Below are 16,801 nucleotides of genomic sequence, written 5' to 3'. Positions count from 1 at the left end.
TGAAAACTCAGTCACATTTCATGCAGCAAGTGCTTTTGCAGTTAGGAAGTTCCCAATGATGTTCAAGGGTTTGATGAGCTTAAATATTACAACTTACTTGCAAAACATTGCCAGTTTCATTATATTTCAATAACTGATGGTCCCAAATATGACTTTTCAGATACCTGTGGCTGCAAATATAAATCAGTTTATAGATAATGTTACCCGTCCAGCAGCTTCCAGCGCTTTCTTGTCCTGAGAGGCGAATCCTGTCAGCATTTTAGCCTGCACTGCTCCAGATAAGGCCAAAAATGGCAGGAAACACAGGATAACGAAACTCAGTTTCCAGCTGAAGTAGAAAGCGATAATCATGGCCACTCCAATGTTAGTAAAGGAATTGACAATCATTCCTATCTGTGATCCAGTTGCCTTCAAAGAAAAGAGACAAAGAAGATTGACATTTACTCCAATAATCTTTAAATGAATTTTCCTATAGAAATTTAGAAAACTGAAATTTATCCAGTTTGAATATAAAGTTTCCAATTCACTGTATCAAGAGAAGTACAGCAGATGTCCCGTCTTCCTTTCACCCACCAAGCTTTCCAATGAGAACTCATAAAATTGTTTCTAATGATTGTGAGAAAGATGATTTTACCATTGAAATCAGTTCCCTTGGCTCCCTAGGGAATCACTAATCTGAATATTCCTCATTTATCTATCTAGATTTAAGAACCTTTTTGCAATTTAAGAATTAATAACAAAGTCTCAGCGGTGCAAAAATCAGTAAGAAATATCACTGAGAAGGCATGAATTAAAGTTGGATTTCTGCCTGTCTCCTTACAAAGGAAAAATTAAAAAAAAAAATTAAATACATCTTTGACATCACTTTTCACTTTTATTGAAGTACAGGTGCTTCAAGAACATTTTTTCTGTAATACAGCTGATTTATTTACTCCAAAGTTATTTTCTTTTATAGCAGTAAGGAGCAGCCCTAGATAGGATCTAGGTTGCTATGTATTAGGAAAAAAATATACAGGTGATATTGATCATTTTTAGTCTAATTAATTTGCAGGATGTGAACTTGCAGCTCAAAATGCTCATCACCTACCTCTCTGACCTACAGCAATAGGACAAGGTGCCTTGGGGCTGCCATGGTGAAAGTTACATCTATCTCCCAGCTCAGGAGTTGCTACCAAAAGAAGCAACCATAGAGCTGCTCTTAGCTGCATCCTGCAGCTGTAAAACCCATGAACACACACCCCAAGAGCCCACTTCTTCCTCCTGGTGCAGATGTAGACATTTTCAGCCCCTGGACACTTGTGTGCATCTTCTCACCTTCAGCTTGCTCTACAACAGCAGCAGTTGGCTGAGCCATGTCAGGCAGTGGAAGGTGGAGGATACTGCTGCTTAAGTAGCTCTGTTTCTCCCCCTGCAGCTGTGGGTTGAATGGCTGTGCCCCATTGCTCTGCATGTGCTTAGAACAAAGATGTCCCTTAGGAGGCTCTTAAAAATGTTTCAGTCAGTGTTTTACAGCTTACTTTATTTCCATTAAAACATGCCCTGCAAGCACCATAAAGGCTGAAGAGGTTGGCAGCTGGTTTCTCTAATTCTATAGAAATTGCTGCTGACAAGGGTTTTGGGAACTTCTTCTGTGATTTCTCTTTCGAATTCGTAAAATCTCACAGACTCATTGGATGGCTAAGGTTGGAAGGGACCTTAACATCATCTTGTTCCAACCCCCCTGCATGGGCAGGGACACCTCCCACCAGACCAGGTTGCTCAAGGCCCCACCCAACCTGGCCTTGAACGTTTCCTGGGAGGGGGCAGCCACAACTTCCTTGGACAACTTGTTCCAGTGTCTCACCGCTCTCACAGGAGCTCTCCATTAATACTTTTTAAAAGATCATCTACCATTTTTAGACAAGTTGAAACAGAACAAATTTTGTAACAAAAAAAAAATCAAAATAAAAATCAATGTTTCCTTCTTTGTTTCTAGCAAATTGCTTGAAGCCAAGTAAGAATGGCATCTGAGTCACTTTGGCCAAAGTCTCAGTTCAGATAGGTAACATTTATGCATGAGGAGCACAATGCATGGAGTTCGTGGCTCTCTCTCACAAACAGTAAGTCACACTAAAACTCAGTGCAATATTCTCTGGCTGGATCACCAGCCAGTAGTGTAGTGGTCTGTCTGTTTAAATCAGAACTGTCACACCAAGCACAACACCATGCTGAAAACTTGAAAACATTGTAATGAATGCCACTAAAATACTATCCTGACATGTTTTTAAAAGAAACATCCAAGTACTGTGACAAAAATTTAATTCACCTCTAGAAAAAAGAAATTAAAACTTTTGCACTGAATGTTCCTTTTGGTTCCATTGATGATTGGTATTTTATTGATTTCTGTGTTCTTGTTCTGGTAATGCAGGGAATAATAGACAGTAAATTGTGAGCTTATTTGTGCTTTTAGGTAAATACAGTGATAATATTTCAGTTACAGTTGACAGTCTATGATAAATAGAACTAGCTTTAAGTGACTGACCAAGAACTGATCTACACTGACTTCGCTGGTTGCATGCTAGCTGATTTCTATGGACCAAACTAGACCTTCCATCAGCTTATAGTAAAATAATTCTTAAGCTACCAGCCCTTACCCCTTGGACCTGTGAGGCATCTGTTGCAAGTCTTGTAGTCAAAGCACCAGGGCTGTTCTTCTGGTCATCAAACCAACCGATCTCTTGCCCTAGCATAGCTTGGAAGCCAATTTTTCTTAACCGTCTTGTAAGCAGCTCACCAGACTTGGCAAAGGTGTATCCCTGGGATGCATAAGAATAAATATAAATATTGTACAGAAAGAGATACTCACAAAGTAAGGGATCAGAAACAAAATTTACCCATATTGGACTGCTATTACCTGTAGAAACTGTGTGAAAAATGAAAGAATTCCAACACCGACAAAGAGCAGGCAGACACCATTGATCTGGGTTCTTTGTTCTTCCTCATCAAGAACGGAGAAGGTCTTTGGAAAAAAAAATAAAAATGGGTGGCATCATATTAGAAGTGTTAGTTTTGCTGAGTGTGAAGTTCATTCATGACTCCCTGTTGCCAAGAGCAGAAGCCCACCCTAGAATCAAAGCCAGGAGCCAGAGCTCTCTCACCTCTTGCAAAATACATAAATGCACAAGTAAACTCAAGTACCAGTCTTAAAAGGTCAGCCCAAGCTATTCAAAGTTCAAAGTGAGCTATGCACCAAAATAACTGGGAGGAATCAGGGCATGAATTTGGAAAAAAAAAAAAAAAAAAAAAAAAAAAAAAAAAAAAAAGAAGTAGCTGTTGTCTAGTGGGAATTCAAGTATCTTATACTTTGTACTTCAGTACTTTGGCAACAAAATAAGTCTTGAAAAATCCAAACAGCACTTGCTGTTTCAAGCTGAGCTGTTCCAATGCCATGCTGTTTTACCAGTAGCAAGACATGTTACTTTCTCAGATTAATCTCTGTTTTAAAAAAAATCCCCAGGTATGTTGGAATTTGTTATAACGAGAGCAAAACCTGTAATGGACTGCTGCCATCTCTATCCCCTTAATGAAATCTACTGTACATTCAATAATTCATATTTGATTCTGATTTAAACAGGCTGTGAACAGATTTCATCTGTTTGTAATCTATCCAGCAAAAATACCACTGCTTTTTGTTTATTTGTTTGTTTTTCTGTAAGAAGTATTCTAGAAACATTAGACACAGAGATGTGAAATGGGATGAAAAATACTTCTCTCCAGAGATGCTGATGGCTTTTTCACAAGTGATTTCCTTGCTGTCTGCAGTCATTCAGAAACATTGAGATGGCCCCATATGTGGGTTGAACTTAACAGTTTTTTTCTTTTCACACTTTGAAATTTTCTCCTCTAGCTGAATAAACAAGTATCAAATACAAGACCGACCACTGAAAATAGAGTTAAACACTTGTCCTTGGACCCTGCAATGACTCCAGGTAAGTATTTATTGGTTTTAGAAGCCAACTTTTGTTCATTGCTTCTGTATGGCTAGATGATGGGCAAGATTAAGAAGGAGTCTTTATTTCAAGAAAGTCAGAGGCAACACAGTTCCTAATTTCAAGGAGGCTGGATCCATATCCATGGTTTTCAAAGGTGCTCATGAAAAGGGAGAGCACTGTGAGCCTTTGCTTTTTTGTTCTATCTGTATCACCCAGATTCAAAGTGGTTCCTCTGCTTTTCTTATGTAAGAAGTATTTTGTGAAAAGCCTTCCCAGTTCATGTGGCCAGGTTCCCCATTTCTCCTATAGCAAGGCTGAGAGAACTACAACATCTGCAAGAAAGCTTGGGGGTTTCTGGTCAAGACAGTTATTGGCCAGTCTGAGATTCCTATTGCAAGCTCTTAATTCAGGGAAGCATCCCAGTTCAAGAAAAGCAGCAGGCTGAAGTATGTGCTTACAAACTCCCTAAACTGAGAGCACTGACACTTTATAGTCCTACAGAAATAAATGTGGGTAACATTAATTGAGGAAAGATTTCTGTATTGCAAACAGAGGAATTTTTTTCCCCCTTGCAAATCTGTCCTGTAAAATTGAACTATTCCATTCTGCAGCTAAGCTATGTAACATGCTCAGCTGTGTTTTTTACCTATGCTCTTGATTCTAAAAACGGATTACAGGAACAGGTAGCATGGACAACAGCATCAGGTCTATGAAAGAAAAGAGTTGTTGCTGAGGTGTTCATATTCAGATTATACAAATTTCAACAGTTTTAGGGTGGACTATCTTTTTATCTGGGCCAAAGACAACACACCCCATGGCAGTCAGAGCACATCTTCAAGCTGAGTTTCACTGGAAAGGATCCATTTTCTGTATTCTGAGACAGTTCCACAGAGGGAACCAAAGCATAGTAAGAAGAAACTATTGAGAAATTTGTTCCAAAGGTAAACTTGTGATCTGATGAGAAGACATATCCAAATCTTCATTCGCTCTTTGAGATTAATTTCTGAGAATCTTCAAGACAGACTTTGCTAAATTTACCCATTCATTTCATAGCTGTGGGGATTTCCCCCCTCACTTCCACAGCATATTGGTCCCAAAGTAAAAGTCCACGTGTCTGTCACATCATTGCAGATATTCAGTTTGGGAAGAAGATGCATATTCCATCTGCCTGACTGGATTGGCACCAGAAAGAAATGTTTTAAATTTATGAATAATGAAACACAGATGTTGGACTACGCTCATGTTCATTATGGCTTGGGGTTTTTTTATGGCTTGCATCTTCTCTCCTTTGAGGGACTGAGACCTTCATGAGAAGGAATTCATCCTTGGCAATGAAGACATTTAGCTTTCTCAAAGACTTGGCCAAATCTGTAGAATAAAATTCTGAAAGGAAGGACCTCTGCATTTCTCCCTCTTTCTCTCCACCAGTTTCCCATGAGGTACATCTTTTCTTATATAAAATAAACTGTATGCAAATGAAGAAACCCCCTCCCAACAGTTCCTGGAAAGTGAATGAGAGATGATAAGGAACACATGATAAACAGTAATGGCCCTGCCCCTTCAAAGACCTCAAATGATAGTGTGATGACAGTGATATAAATTTCTCTACTGAATAATTGTTCATAGGTTAGAAGGCTAACCCCATGTACTTGATGAGATCTAAAGTTTTGCCCCAAACATGTCAAGTTCTGCATCATACATTCACTCCCTCCTCCTTCAGAGCTCTAATACACCTTAAAATATTACTACAACATACCCCAAGAATCTGGCTGAATAACAAAGCATAGAGTGGATTGACTGCTCCATTCACAGCTGCTGCCAGAGATCCAAACACCAGGTATGGCCACTCAGAGGCATTATATTTCAAAATTCTGGTAAATGGTACAGTCTTGACATCTTCCTCCAGAAGAACAGATTCCTAAAAAAAACACTCACATTTTATTTATGAAGCAAATGCATTTTCCCAGTGATTTCTTCCTTTGGCAATAAAGTAGTTACCATCATCTGGTAAACAGCCATCTAGTGCCTAAACAGCTGCCCTAGCTTTGTGTGGGAATGGGCAGCTATGGGTCTTGGCTGCTGCCTGGAACTCTCTGGTTCACAAGAGTCACAAAAGGGTTACATAATTTAATACCTTTATTGTCTCTGAAGAAAAAGATCGATTTATGCCTTGTGCACCTCCACTGATTACAACTTAAGAGTCTAATTATGACTAGTTTAAGACTCTCTGCCACTGAAAGTCAGGCTGTTCCCTTATGTCTGCCTTCACATGAAGTGTGCTGCAATACTCAGTGCCAAAACTTAAACTTGTTCTACACAAGTGGCCTTTTGTGTAGCTTGTGGAATCTCCTTAAGTGTTGTTTTGAAGTGCTGTGGGTGAAAATTTGCATCAAATTAACAGATTTGCTATGTAATTAAAACAAAGGGAATCAGAGCGGTAGCTGGATCCAGGCTTCAAACGTGCTTATTATGCCCCCCTTCTGTGAAACATTTTCAGACTACATGCTGAATTCCTGTAATTATTCTCAGTAAGATCAGAATATTTCTTATCGAATTACAACTTACCCTGCAGTTTGATTTGTGCAGAATTTTTGTAACAGTGTGCTGAGCACTGCTCATCTCCCTCAGTTCAAATGGCTGGAAATGGCCAGGCAAAACAGACACTATGAAGACCTATCTGCTGGAAATGTGGAAGGATGAATGGGTAAAAGCAGCTTATATTTTCTCTTCCTTCTGAGCTAGCGCCAGAGGGACAGCCACTAAAGACCACTGGCTGTTCACAGAATAGGCTTAGCAACAGCAAGAGCAGTGACTTCTAACATCTGCTCTCTGCACTCAACAACCATAGCCATGCAAATTGGTGTAGGGAGTTTCATAAGAACTTTGGAAACCCACTGTGTGTATTCCCACATACTCGGCATAATATTTGAGGCACACTGTAGTTTTTTCTGCTAGCTGACTGCACAAGGACACCTACAGTGTAAGGACTCTGGGTTAGGCTGCAGTGTGGGTCTCTGCTTACTGCAGTCTTCAGATGATTTTGAGACAAAGTGAATTTACTCTTTATTGAGCAAGAAGCAGTGTCATATCACTAACTAGCTATTACACTTAACAGTCTAAGCATTTAGCTTTCTGTCAGTGAATTCAGCTTTTATGAACACATCCTTTTCAATCTCATTTGCAATGTATATCAATATACCAACAGGTCATGCTCTGCTAGAAATTCTTTATGGACCAATAAGCAAAACAGCCACCAAAAGAAGAGCTGTGGGTTTTTTTAAGTAGAGAAAAAGATCAATCCAAGAAGATGTATCTGCTAACAACTTCTGTAACAGAGGGACACATCTACATTTTACCATTGCCAAGTAATACATCCTGTTGAAAATCTAATAACAAAATATTGGACCTGACCTTTTTTGCTTGTCCATCTTCTCCATAAGAAGGCCCTAGATATGTATGCTCTGCCTGGTCACTTGGAATGGATAACAGAGGATCAGGGACCACATTAGAGAGCTGAGATCTGGAGCGCTGTCGAAGTGAAGCTCTGTAAAGAGAACAGAAATAGTCTGTTCTTCACAGCACAGTAACACAATACTTGCTTGAAAATCACATGCAGTTTTCGTATTAACTAAATCAGGATTCACTGAAGCAAATCATAGGAATTGTACTGGGAAGGAAATATCCCACAACAGGGACAAATTCTTTTCAAAATCATATTCCATCCTCATCATTCAGATGTCATATGTTCCCTGCACTGTGTAGTTGTTAAGCTAAACTGTAGTGCATTTTACTATATTTGCACAAGTCATTAAGAAAAAAAGTTAATTCACTGTTATCACTATCAAGGAATTCAGTCTGGTGAAACAGGATGCTGAAGTAATCTACCTCTGTCCCTGACAAAACAGAACTGAAAGGTAAGAGACCTCACTTAAATATGCCTGACATGGGCTTGCCTGAAAGAAATACTAGGTGTCTAGCTACAAGACAGCCTGGCTTGTAAAATGCTTTAACTTTCATCAAGTGGAAGCCATAATAAAAATGGCCTTGTACATTGCATTGATTTCTCATGTAATTGCACAGCAAGTCATATTTCATGTGACTGGACTGAAAGCGTATTAGGTAATACAAACATATGGCTGCATGGCAGTAATATTAAAAGTGGAACATTCACACAGTAGAGCAGAATTGGAGAGATGATACCATGGACAGAAAGATGCAGCCTTTCCATGCTCTTTTATGCACCACACAGAGATGTGATTCATTATTACTATTGGGATTTTGGAATAGTGAGACGAACTAAAGAGATCTGGAAGCACATGAGATTAAAAATAATTTCTAAGACTCACCGCAAACTGGCCCGATAGCTTCCTCTGCTGAATGACTGGACTTTCTCAAGATTTGGCTCAAGTACATTATTTTCTGCTGCTGTAAAATATAGTATATAGAGTTCTTTGGACTGTATTAAAATTGAACACAACCTAAAGCCACTGTGGTTCTGCAAAGCAGCTCAGTGTCTCCACGTTTTAACTGGAATACTTTGTAGACGGCAAGAAATGTAGTACAACCTCGCTACTCAGCCTAAATGTACTACAAGTTTTACACTCATATTTGACAAGTTGAGGTAACTGAATATTAACCAAGGACCATCACCCTTGGGATGTAACTGTTTAACGTTGTTTCCCTATTTTTAGCACTGTAATTTCTCTCTTCTTTTAAGGTAATCATACACAACAAATGATGCTTCACAAAAATACAACAGACCATTGTATTAGGCCTCCATTTCCAGAAGCTTTGATTCAAATCTGTCTCTAGCGAAAAAAAAAAATAACTCAAATGCAGCGGGACTGAACTGTCAGCACCAAATGGAGCTATTAAATGATGGGTAAAAATGCAGGCTAGTTAATGTTTCAGGGCAGATCTATATAAGGAAACTCATGCAATGCACATGCAGTAAAAACACTTTGGCCAGGGCTATCCATGTATCACTTCTATGAATGCTAAAATTCAGCCACAAAGGCAGAAGGAAAAGAAGATAATAAACTACTCCTCACTAAAAGAAAAATAATCTCACTTCTGTGGAATTTTACATCATTTAATAGAAGAAAACAAAAGTCTCACTTTCCGTTGCTTCTTTGTTAAGTGCTGTGTCTCCTTTGCTTTGCAAGGTCACCAACGTGAAATAAACTCCTTTCCTCTTCAAGAGTTCCTCGTGAGTTCCTCTCTCCACAGCCCTTCCATGCTCAAACCCAACGATGACATCGGCAGCTTTGACGGTTGACAGGCGGTGAGCTATCGAGATGGCCGTGTGGCCCAGGCGAGCCTGACAGGAACAACAACAGCCCCATTCCCAGGACAGGAAGCAGAAATGCTTGGAACCAGTGCTATGTGATCTAAAGTTTGGTTAAATCAACAGGAGTCTTTCTGGTGGTTTCAGATGGCTTTGACTTTAACCTCATCCATAGCCCATGGATGAGAACCTGTTTCTGAGTAAAGGGAGCTATAGATTTCTGTTAATGTCCCACTGTAAGAAAAAATATATTTTCTGTCAATAATACTAAGGTTCTACTTATGTATAGTAAAAACTATTAAAAAAACCCTCCCACTGCTTTGTTGCAATTCAGCAGCACCCTCCACAGAGTGCGTGAAAATCAATTTCTCCCCTTTCAAGTCTGATTTATTGTATGCTATAGCAAACCTTATGAAGTGCTTCTTGGACAATAGCTTCACTTTCATTATCAAGTGCTGATGTAGCCATATCCAGCAGCAGGATTTTTGGGTTTCGGACAAGAGCTCGAGCAATAGCTATCCTCTGTTTTTGACCTCCACTCATCTGGCTTCCACCTTCTCCAACATAAGTGTCAAATTTCTGTGTGAAGGAAAAAGATAAAATTAGACAGATAATGAAAGTTTCTGTTAAGTTTCTGGTGCAGATATTGGTTAAAAGTCCCTCAGATTTGTCCTGGCAGTAGAGTTAAAAAATCATCATCTTTGAAAGACATAAACATTGTTAGTGCACGAAATTCAAAAGAGAGCTGATGAAATAACTTCCTTCATAATGAAAAACATGATATTGCCTGAACTCCAGTTCTGACCCCAAGCCAGAATTATGTACTAATAAAAAGGAGAAATGTTCTGGCTTGGCTCAGGATGACTATATCAGCAAAAGCTGAAATGGAGAGGAAAAATCTGCCCACTCTCTATCAGATGACTCAACAGCAAACTTTCCACTGAGTTGGACTTGTCTGCTGATGGTCTGTGACTCATGAATGCTGTGTCTGTGATTCATGGACATGATACTTAGGTAGCATTGGGTTCAGGTGGAGAATTAAACACATAGAATAAACACATAGAGCCTCGCATCTTGAGAGACGAGATAATTATATTCACCTAGAGACAAATCTTGTTTATTCCTCCATTTCCAGGAAATAAACAAAGTCCTTCTTATAACAGCTTCCTGGAAGGATGGAACTGCATAGATAGAGGATGAAAAGTACGTACTGATTTTTGTTAATGGTACTTGAATGCTATTGATCGAGTTCACTGCTGTAAGGTGACCCTTTGTGAAGCTGCTTGATTAAATGACATTCTGGAAAAATGAACAGCCTAGTACTGCAGACTGTGGGCTTTGTCAGTAGGATAATATAGAATTGATTGAAGCCCTGTCATCAGAAGGGAAGGAACCCCAGAAGAGGGAACCTCCAGCTAACTTACAGAGCTCATACAATGAGATGAGGTTGTGAGGATTGCTACAGATTGCTCAAAAATGTATGTTGCCAGGTGAGAGCTTGGGTTTGGACTCTGAATTGCTTTTGGCCTGAGCAAAAACAGATGTCCATAGCATGAAAAGTACATATTCTAAAATTGTGCTATGATTGCTACCATGATAGTCACTGTTGTTCATATGACTCCTTAGGAACCAATCCTCATTTTGTTTTGTTTTGTTGTTTGTTTTTTTAACTTGGTGACATACACATCGCAAAACCTAATTAACTCCAGCCAAAGGAAAAGTTGCTGCCTACTGTCTCTATCAGTCTTTTTCCCTTCCACCTGAGCACAAATCATAGAATCATACAAACATTAACGTTGGAAAAGACATCCAAGATCATCAAGTCCAACTGTCAACTCAACACCACCATGCCAACTAAACCGTGTCCTGAAGTGCCACCTCTACACGCTTTTTTAACACCCCCAGGGATGATGACTCCACCACTTCCCTGAGCAGCCTGCTCCAATGCTTGACCACCAATTTTACGAGGCACTGCATACCTGTGGCAATTCCATGATGAAATTGTAAGCATTGGCCTGTTTGGCTGCTTTGATTATGTCTTCCATGGTAGCTTCATCTCGACCATAGCGAATGTTCTCTGCAATTGTGGTGGCAAAGAGAATTGGCTCTTGTTCAACAATACCAATCTGTGAGCGTAGCCACTGGATATTAAGGGAACGAATGTCATGGCCATCCAGGGTAATCTATGGAAATCAGTTAAAACATGAACACACAAAAAAGGAGAAAAGTTCAGAGAATTAAATTAAAAGCTTGTGATGCAGTTTTTTCCATGACCAGTGTCAGCAGCAGCGTTTATGCATGAAATAATGCAATGCAATGGCAGTAATATATGTTAGTTCTTGGGACTTGGGTTTCATTCCTTGATTTCATTTTCCAATACCTCTTTTTTCTTGGTCTCAGAAATAATACTAGATGGAAAGTAATTGTTGACATTATATGTTTAAAATAAATTCTTTTGGTCTTTTATATGCTTGGATACAGGTCACCATATATGTGATTTGTGCCAATGAGCAATAGAGAAATGAAATGAGACTGTTAATAGATGTAATTCATATTCTTAGCCAATTCATTATTAAATGGTAATTGCATACACTGAAGCAATATTATGGGAAAATGATTAAATGTTCAATACTGTGTTTTCCAGAACAGAAAAAATTGTCACTCCTGAATTATCATATCTATAAGAATAGTTTTTAGTCAGATTTAGCACTGAATACTTATTTGCTAACATTTTTTCTCTTTATCATAATTATTTTTATAAGACTGTTTAGCATTCCCCTGAAATGCACAGAAGGATATTTTGCTCATTTCCTTCCCACCTAGGAGAAGAAACCATATCATTCTTTTAAGCCACTAAGTTCCTAAGGCTAGAGAAAACATTCCAGTTGGTTACACTCACCATGCCTTCAGTGGGGTCATAGAACCGCTGGATGAGCTGTATTGTTGTACTTTTCCCAGCTCCACTAGCTCCAACAAAAGCTGTTGTCTCCCCTGCTTTAATAACCATATTAAGACTATCCAGAATCTGGAGAGGGGAAAAAAACCAAACAACAGAATCTATCTGTTCTAATTCTCTCACAGTTATTCAACCAAGTGGGTATATTCTGTATCTTAGGATACGGACACAAAGCCTTTTTACAAAATTCAGAAAAATATTTTGAGAAAAGAGGAAAATCAAATAATTTTAGATTCTTTGAGGAGTTTATAAATACAGATAGATAACTATTTTCCGTGACATGCAGGCAGATTTTTTTCTTTCTTCCTGTTGTTCATCATGAAGAACTAGGCAAGTTAATACCATTAGAGAACCCGGCATTAAGTCCCCTTTAAAGAACACTGTAGATGCATTATGAATGACTGCTAAAGCATGAATATTATAAATGTAACATTGAAATTATGTAGAAAATCTGATACTTCACAGTCTTCCCTCTTTAGAATTAATAACACGTGTTTGCTTGATATAATTTGCTTTTCCAAGGAGAATTTGCCATTGAAAACATAGAAATAATGGGCTATACAGGCTATACAGGCTATACAGGCAACACTCCTGTCTTCCCTTAGCATTTTAATGGGTCACATTAAACCCTGAGGTTATGGAAGGTGGAAGAGTTTTACAAAATCTCCATGCACCATTCAGCTTTCTGCTTTGTGTCCTATCACATGGTGACAGAAGTGCACAACTGATTTTAAGAGCAGGTGTATGCAAGTGAATTTGTCTGGGATTGCTATGAGTATATGTTCAGCAACAAGGAGTAGATATGGCAATGAATATGTCAGAATGGCAAAATAAGCAGAATGGTAAGCAGAAAGACTCTTTAATAGAAGAATTATTTAGTATACTTTTAAACAGAGGGTCTGGGTTTCTGGAAAACACACTCTACTGAAAATCTAGAAATTCCTCACAGAACTAAGATACTTTGATTGTTAACAATAGCTGTGTTCACAGTACTGATGATGAATAATTACCTTTATGTCTGGTCTGGAGGGATAATAGAATGTTACATTATGAAATTCAATTTCACCTCGTACTTTATCCAGCTTGTAGCCATCTTCTGACATGCAGTCAATGGTGGGTTTCTAGGACAGAACTTATTATGTTATTTATTTGCTGTGAAACAGCCAACACTGCTGCAGTAGATAAGTATTCCTAATACTGCACAAAGCTGTGGCACTTCTGTCTGAACAGGATTTGGCTGCTGTGAGCCAGCAGGCAGGCTCTACCCCAGGGCTAGCAGGTAAGGGACATGAAACTGAAGGCCACAGTGATAGGGGAGTTTCATTGCAAGTCTCTGTGCTTTTAAAATTTTTCTCTAAAAATCACTCCCCTTATTCAACTCTTTTTCAGTTTATCATGGAGCTTTAGCTTATGAAGTTCATTTATAAAGCTTATATGCCAACAATTTTATAGACCATCAAAGGGTTACTAAAAAGTCCATTAGCATCACTGCAGAATCTCTAGCCTTCTTTACATACCCTTATGTGCTCTGTAAAAGACAAGCAGCATTTTAATGTGCTTACATAGCTTTTAGCATAGTAAAACTTGCTAATGACCAGAGATACTACGTACTGCTAAGCAATCAGCAGTATTTCACCAGCCACAAAATTTATACAGATCTATAAAATAATCCTCATCAAATAATGCCAGTAGCTCTCAGTCTTTCTCATACAACTTTATTTCAAATATCTATCTGTCTAGATAATGTGATTAACATTTATGACTGCTGCATAACCAGTGCCTGTGCTCATTTGCTCCCATTTTAAACTCAGGGTAGCTCTGAGACAGATGAGAAGCCACCTTTGCCACTAGTGGAAATAAAGCCACACCTTTTGATGCCACCATGAGGCTGGGAGCACAACGCTTGCCAAAAATTTAGCTGCAAGGTAACCATTTCTGCCTGCCTGTACACTTTTACTGGCCAGCACTGATCATTAGTTAATTTAGAGGAATGGTAATAAGGAACAGCAGTAGCTGAGGTAAAACTTCATTATTCAGAAACAGGTCACTTAAGAAATCTGAACCTATGTGCATGTCGTTAGACCTTTCTATTGCACAGTCAAATTTTTTTTAATTGCATTCATTTCTCCTCATTTACACAGTAGATGAAATTACTACTGCTTGAGGCTTATTTAATTACTTTTTCCACTACAAAGTGACAGCTTAGAGATGCATTACTTACTTCATCTATTGTCTCAAAAATGTTTGCAGCAGCTCCACGGCCAGTGGCAAAGGCTTCCAGACAGGGAGATGCCTGGCCAAGATTTAAAGCTCCTAATAAAACACCAAAGAAAACCTGAAGAAGTGGAAAAAGAAAACAACAAATATGACATCACATCTTTATGATGATTAGATGTTTAGAGCTAGAGAGGCAAATCAAGCTACAATGGCTTAATGACTTCTTGTGCAACAGCAGAGCTGCAGAGTCACTGTATGAACATAATTAGCCCATGAGAAAGCAAACAAATGCACCTTTCTCACTATCTTTCACAACTTTGCTTCCAAGCTGAAGTAAATCAACTTATTGTGTATTTGCACTGCCTTAAAAACATATGCACCCAGATATTTACTGAGGGGCCACTGATGTAGTACATCAGGCACAGAAGGAGCAGAAGGAGCAGAAATATATGTCTCATCAACACACCCAGGAATTACGAAGGTTCAAGAAAAAGTTTCTCTGGGTCTGGACTGGAGCCTGCCATTTGGGCAGTCCTGGTTCAAAGCAAATAACCAAAATATCTGTAGATGTTGGTTTTATTGCATTTAGGTCACTAAGGGCTAAAGCATCTACTTTGCAGAAGTGGATGCATGAAGGGTAGTATGGTTTTTTGTATACACTGAAAGAGCCACAGCTCTCATAGCCACACAGCTATGTGTGTGGGCTTATCAGCATGTTCACATGTTTATTCATCAACTCTAGAGCTGGGTGGGCAATTAGCAAAAGAAAACACTGATTCAAAGGAACAGAAACTGTTCAGGAGAGAGAGGTTAGTTTTGACAAAACTTTGGTGAGGTTTCTCTTTACCACAATGGGGTTCTCAGTAAGTTCTTCAGAGAAGCCTATTCTCCCAGAAGCCATGTGCTGAGCCACAAAACGGGAAAGTTAGTTTCAGGCCTCTGTCAATTGTATAGCAGTCTCTTAAACAAAAGCATTATTCTGATTGCAGCAGGCAGCATTTCAAATCTTTAAAATAAAAATGGATTTTCTTTTTTTTTAATCTTATCCAATGGTGTAATATACTTCCATGCAGCAGTGATCTTTAAGACACATATATATACACATATAGTGTTCCAGAATTAATGTTTTCAAAAGCAGTCCAGAAAACTTGAATCAAGCTACAATAGGTACCTGCAAAAGAGTGCCAGGTGAATACTCCTCTTCTTCAAGAACAAGTTTAGAGCCATACCAAAAGGCTAACGCATAAGACAGGAAAATTATAAGCCACATGTAACCAGTGAACAGTCCCATTATTACTCCTTTTCGAATTCCCCAGTGCTGAGCAAACACCAAGTTCTTATCATATCTGTAGAGAGAGAAAAAACAAAGGAGGGGTGTGAAATTGATTTGATAGAAAATTAAAAATGAGCAAAGACAAAAAAAACAAACAAAACAAAACAAAACAAAACAAAAAACCAAAACAAAACAAAAAAAAAAACCACAACAAAAAACAGGCATCTTTAATGTTTGATTGCACTACAGAGTTAACAGAAGGTCCACATAAGGTTAATACCTCTCACTCTGAAGTGAGAGACCACTGCTGCAATCAGAAATGCTCTAAGATCCTGAAATCATTGGATGTTCTGGAGTAATAAACACAAGAAAAGCCACACTTTCTGCAAACACCTCAACACAGGATTTGAGAATCTGGCCAATGCTTCAGGGCACATCAGACAGCCATGTTATGTTTTAAATGAATTTAAGAGAAATTTGCATAATGATTTTGATGATGGTTGGAACTAATTCTCTCACCTAATTTGAAAATATGTATGTTCCTACAAGTGGGAATGACTAGAAGATAATATTTCTGATGTTTTATTTCATTGATTAACTGAATTATGACACTGGTTTTGCATATGTAATATTATTTGAAACCTAAATTTCTGTAACATACATGCATATAATTCTTGAAGTAAACAGATGGTTTTGGATTTTAGAGACTAGTTGTTGTAACTCTGAAGTGAATCACAGCATTATGTTGCTACAGGAAAAAAATAAGAGATCTTACAATTTGTTCAAACAAACCTTTCAACTTCCTTCTTCTCCCCACCAAAAGCAGCCACTGTTCTGATGGACGAGAGCACTTCATCAGCCACAGCTCCAGCTTTTGCATAAGCCTTTAATTCCCGGCCTGTTAGTTTGGCCACAGCCTACAAAAGCATAAGAGGTGCTGGTTAGAGCAGAACTGCAGGTGCAGGCAGTAAGCAGCCTGCTCTGCATGAGCTCAGCTCCTCTGCTCCAAGGAGGTGTTTGTGAGGCATGCTGCTTCACATGGAGACTGCTGTCTTCTAGAATTAGGGCATATACCTCTGATGTATATATTTTGCAGA

At 38.7% G+C, this 16,801-nt stretch overlaps 1 protein-coding gene across 7 annotated transcripts in view; it reads right to left on the bottom strand.

Moving 5' to 3' along the window:
* ABCB11 (ATP binding cassette subfamily B member 11) overlaps positions 1 to 16,801 on the bottom strand; it is a 53,546-nt gene that overhangs the window by 8,221 nt on the left and 28,524 nt on the right. For 3 of the 7 annotated variants that reach the window (XM_071747433.1, XM_071747432.1, XM_071747435.1), the window contains 14 exons: positions 16,497 to 16,621; positions 15,603 to 15,777; positions 14,436 to 14,549; positions 13,225 to 13,335; positions 12,158 to 12,283; positions 11,238 to 11,441; positions 9,667 to 9,837; positions 9,090 to 9,291; positions 8,318 to 8,396; positions 7,383 to 7,515; positions 5,728 to 5,889; positions 2,894 to 2,998; positions 2,634 to 2,795; positions 205 to 408 (listed from right to left, as the gene is read on the bottom strand). In XM_071747433.1, the coding sequence (XP_071603534.1) occupies positions 205 to 408; positions 2,634 to 2,795; positions 2,894 to 2,998; positions 5,728 to 5,889; positions 7,383 to 7,515; positions 8,318 to 8,396; positions 9,090 to 9,291; positions 9,667 to 9,837; positions 11,238 to 11,441; positions 12,158 to 12,283; positions 13,225 to 13,335; positions 14,436 to 14,549; positions 15,603 to 15,777; positions 16,497 to 16,621 (2,073 nt within the window). Of the gene's footprint in view, positions 1 to 204; positions 409 to 2,633; positions 2,796 to 2,893; positions 2,999 to 5,727; positions 5,890 to 6,560; positions 6,649 to 7,382; positions 7,516 to 8,317; positions 8,397 to 9,089; positions 9,292 to 9,311; positions 9,493 to 9,666; positions 9,838 to 11,237; positions 11,442 to 12,157; positions 12,284 to 13,224; positions 13,336 to 14,435; positions 14,550 to 15,602; positions 15,778 to 16,496; positions 16,622 to 16,801 lie in introns of those variants that run through there. The other 4 variants (XM_071747434.1, XM_071747436.1, XM_071747437.1 and 1 more) reach the window with 4 other exon arrangements.

Source organism: Heliangelus exortis, chromosome 6 (assembly GCF_036169615.1).
Source record: "Heliangelus exortis chromosome 6, bHelExo1.hap1, whole genome shotgun sequence".
Classification (NCBI taxonomy): Eukaryota; Metazoa; Chordata; class Aves; order Apodiformes; family Trochilidae; genus Heliangelus; species Heliangelus exortis.
The sequence above is the reverse complement of the archived record's forward strand: the minus strand, read 5'-3'. Positions and strand labels throughout refer to the sequence as shown.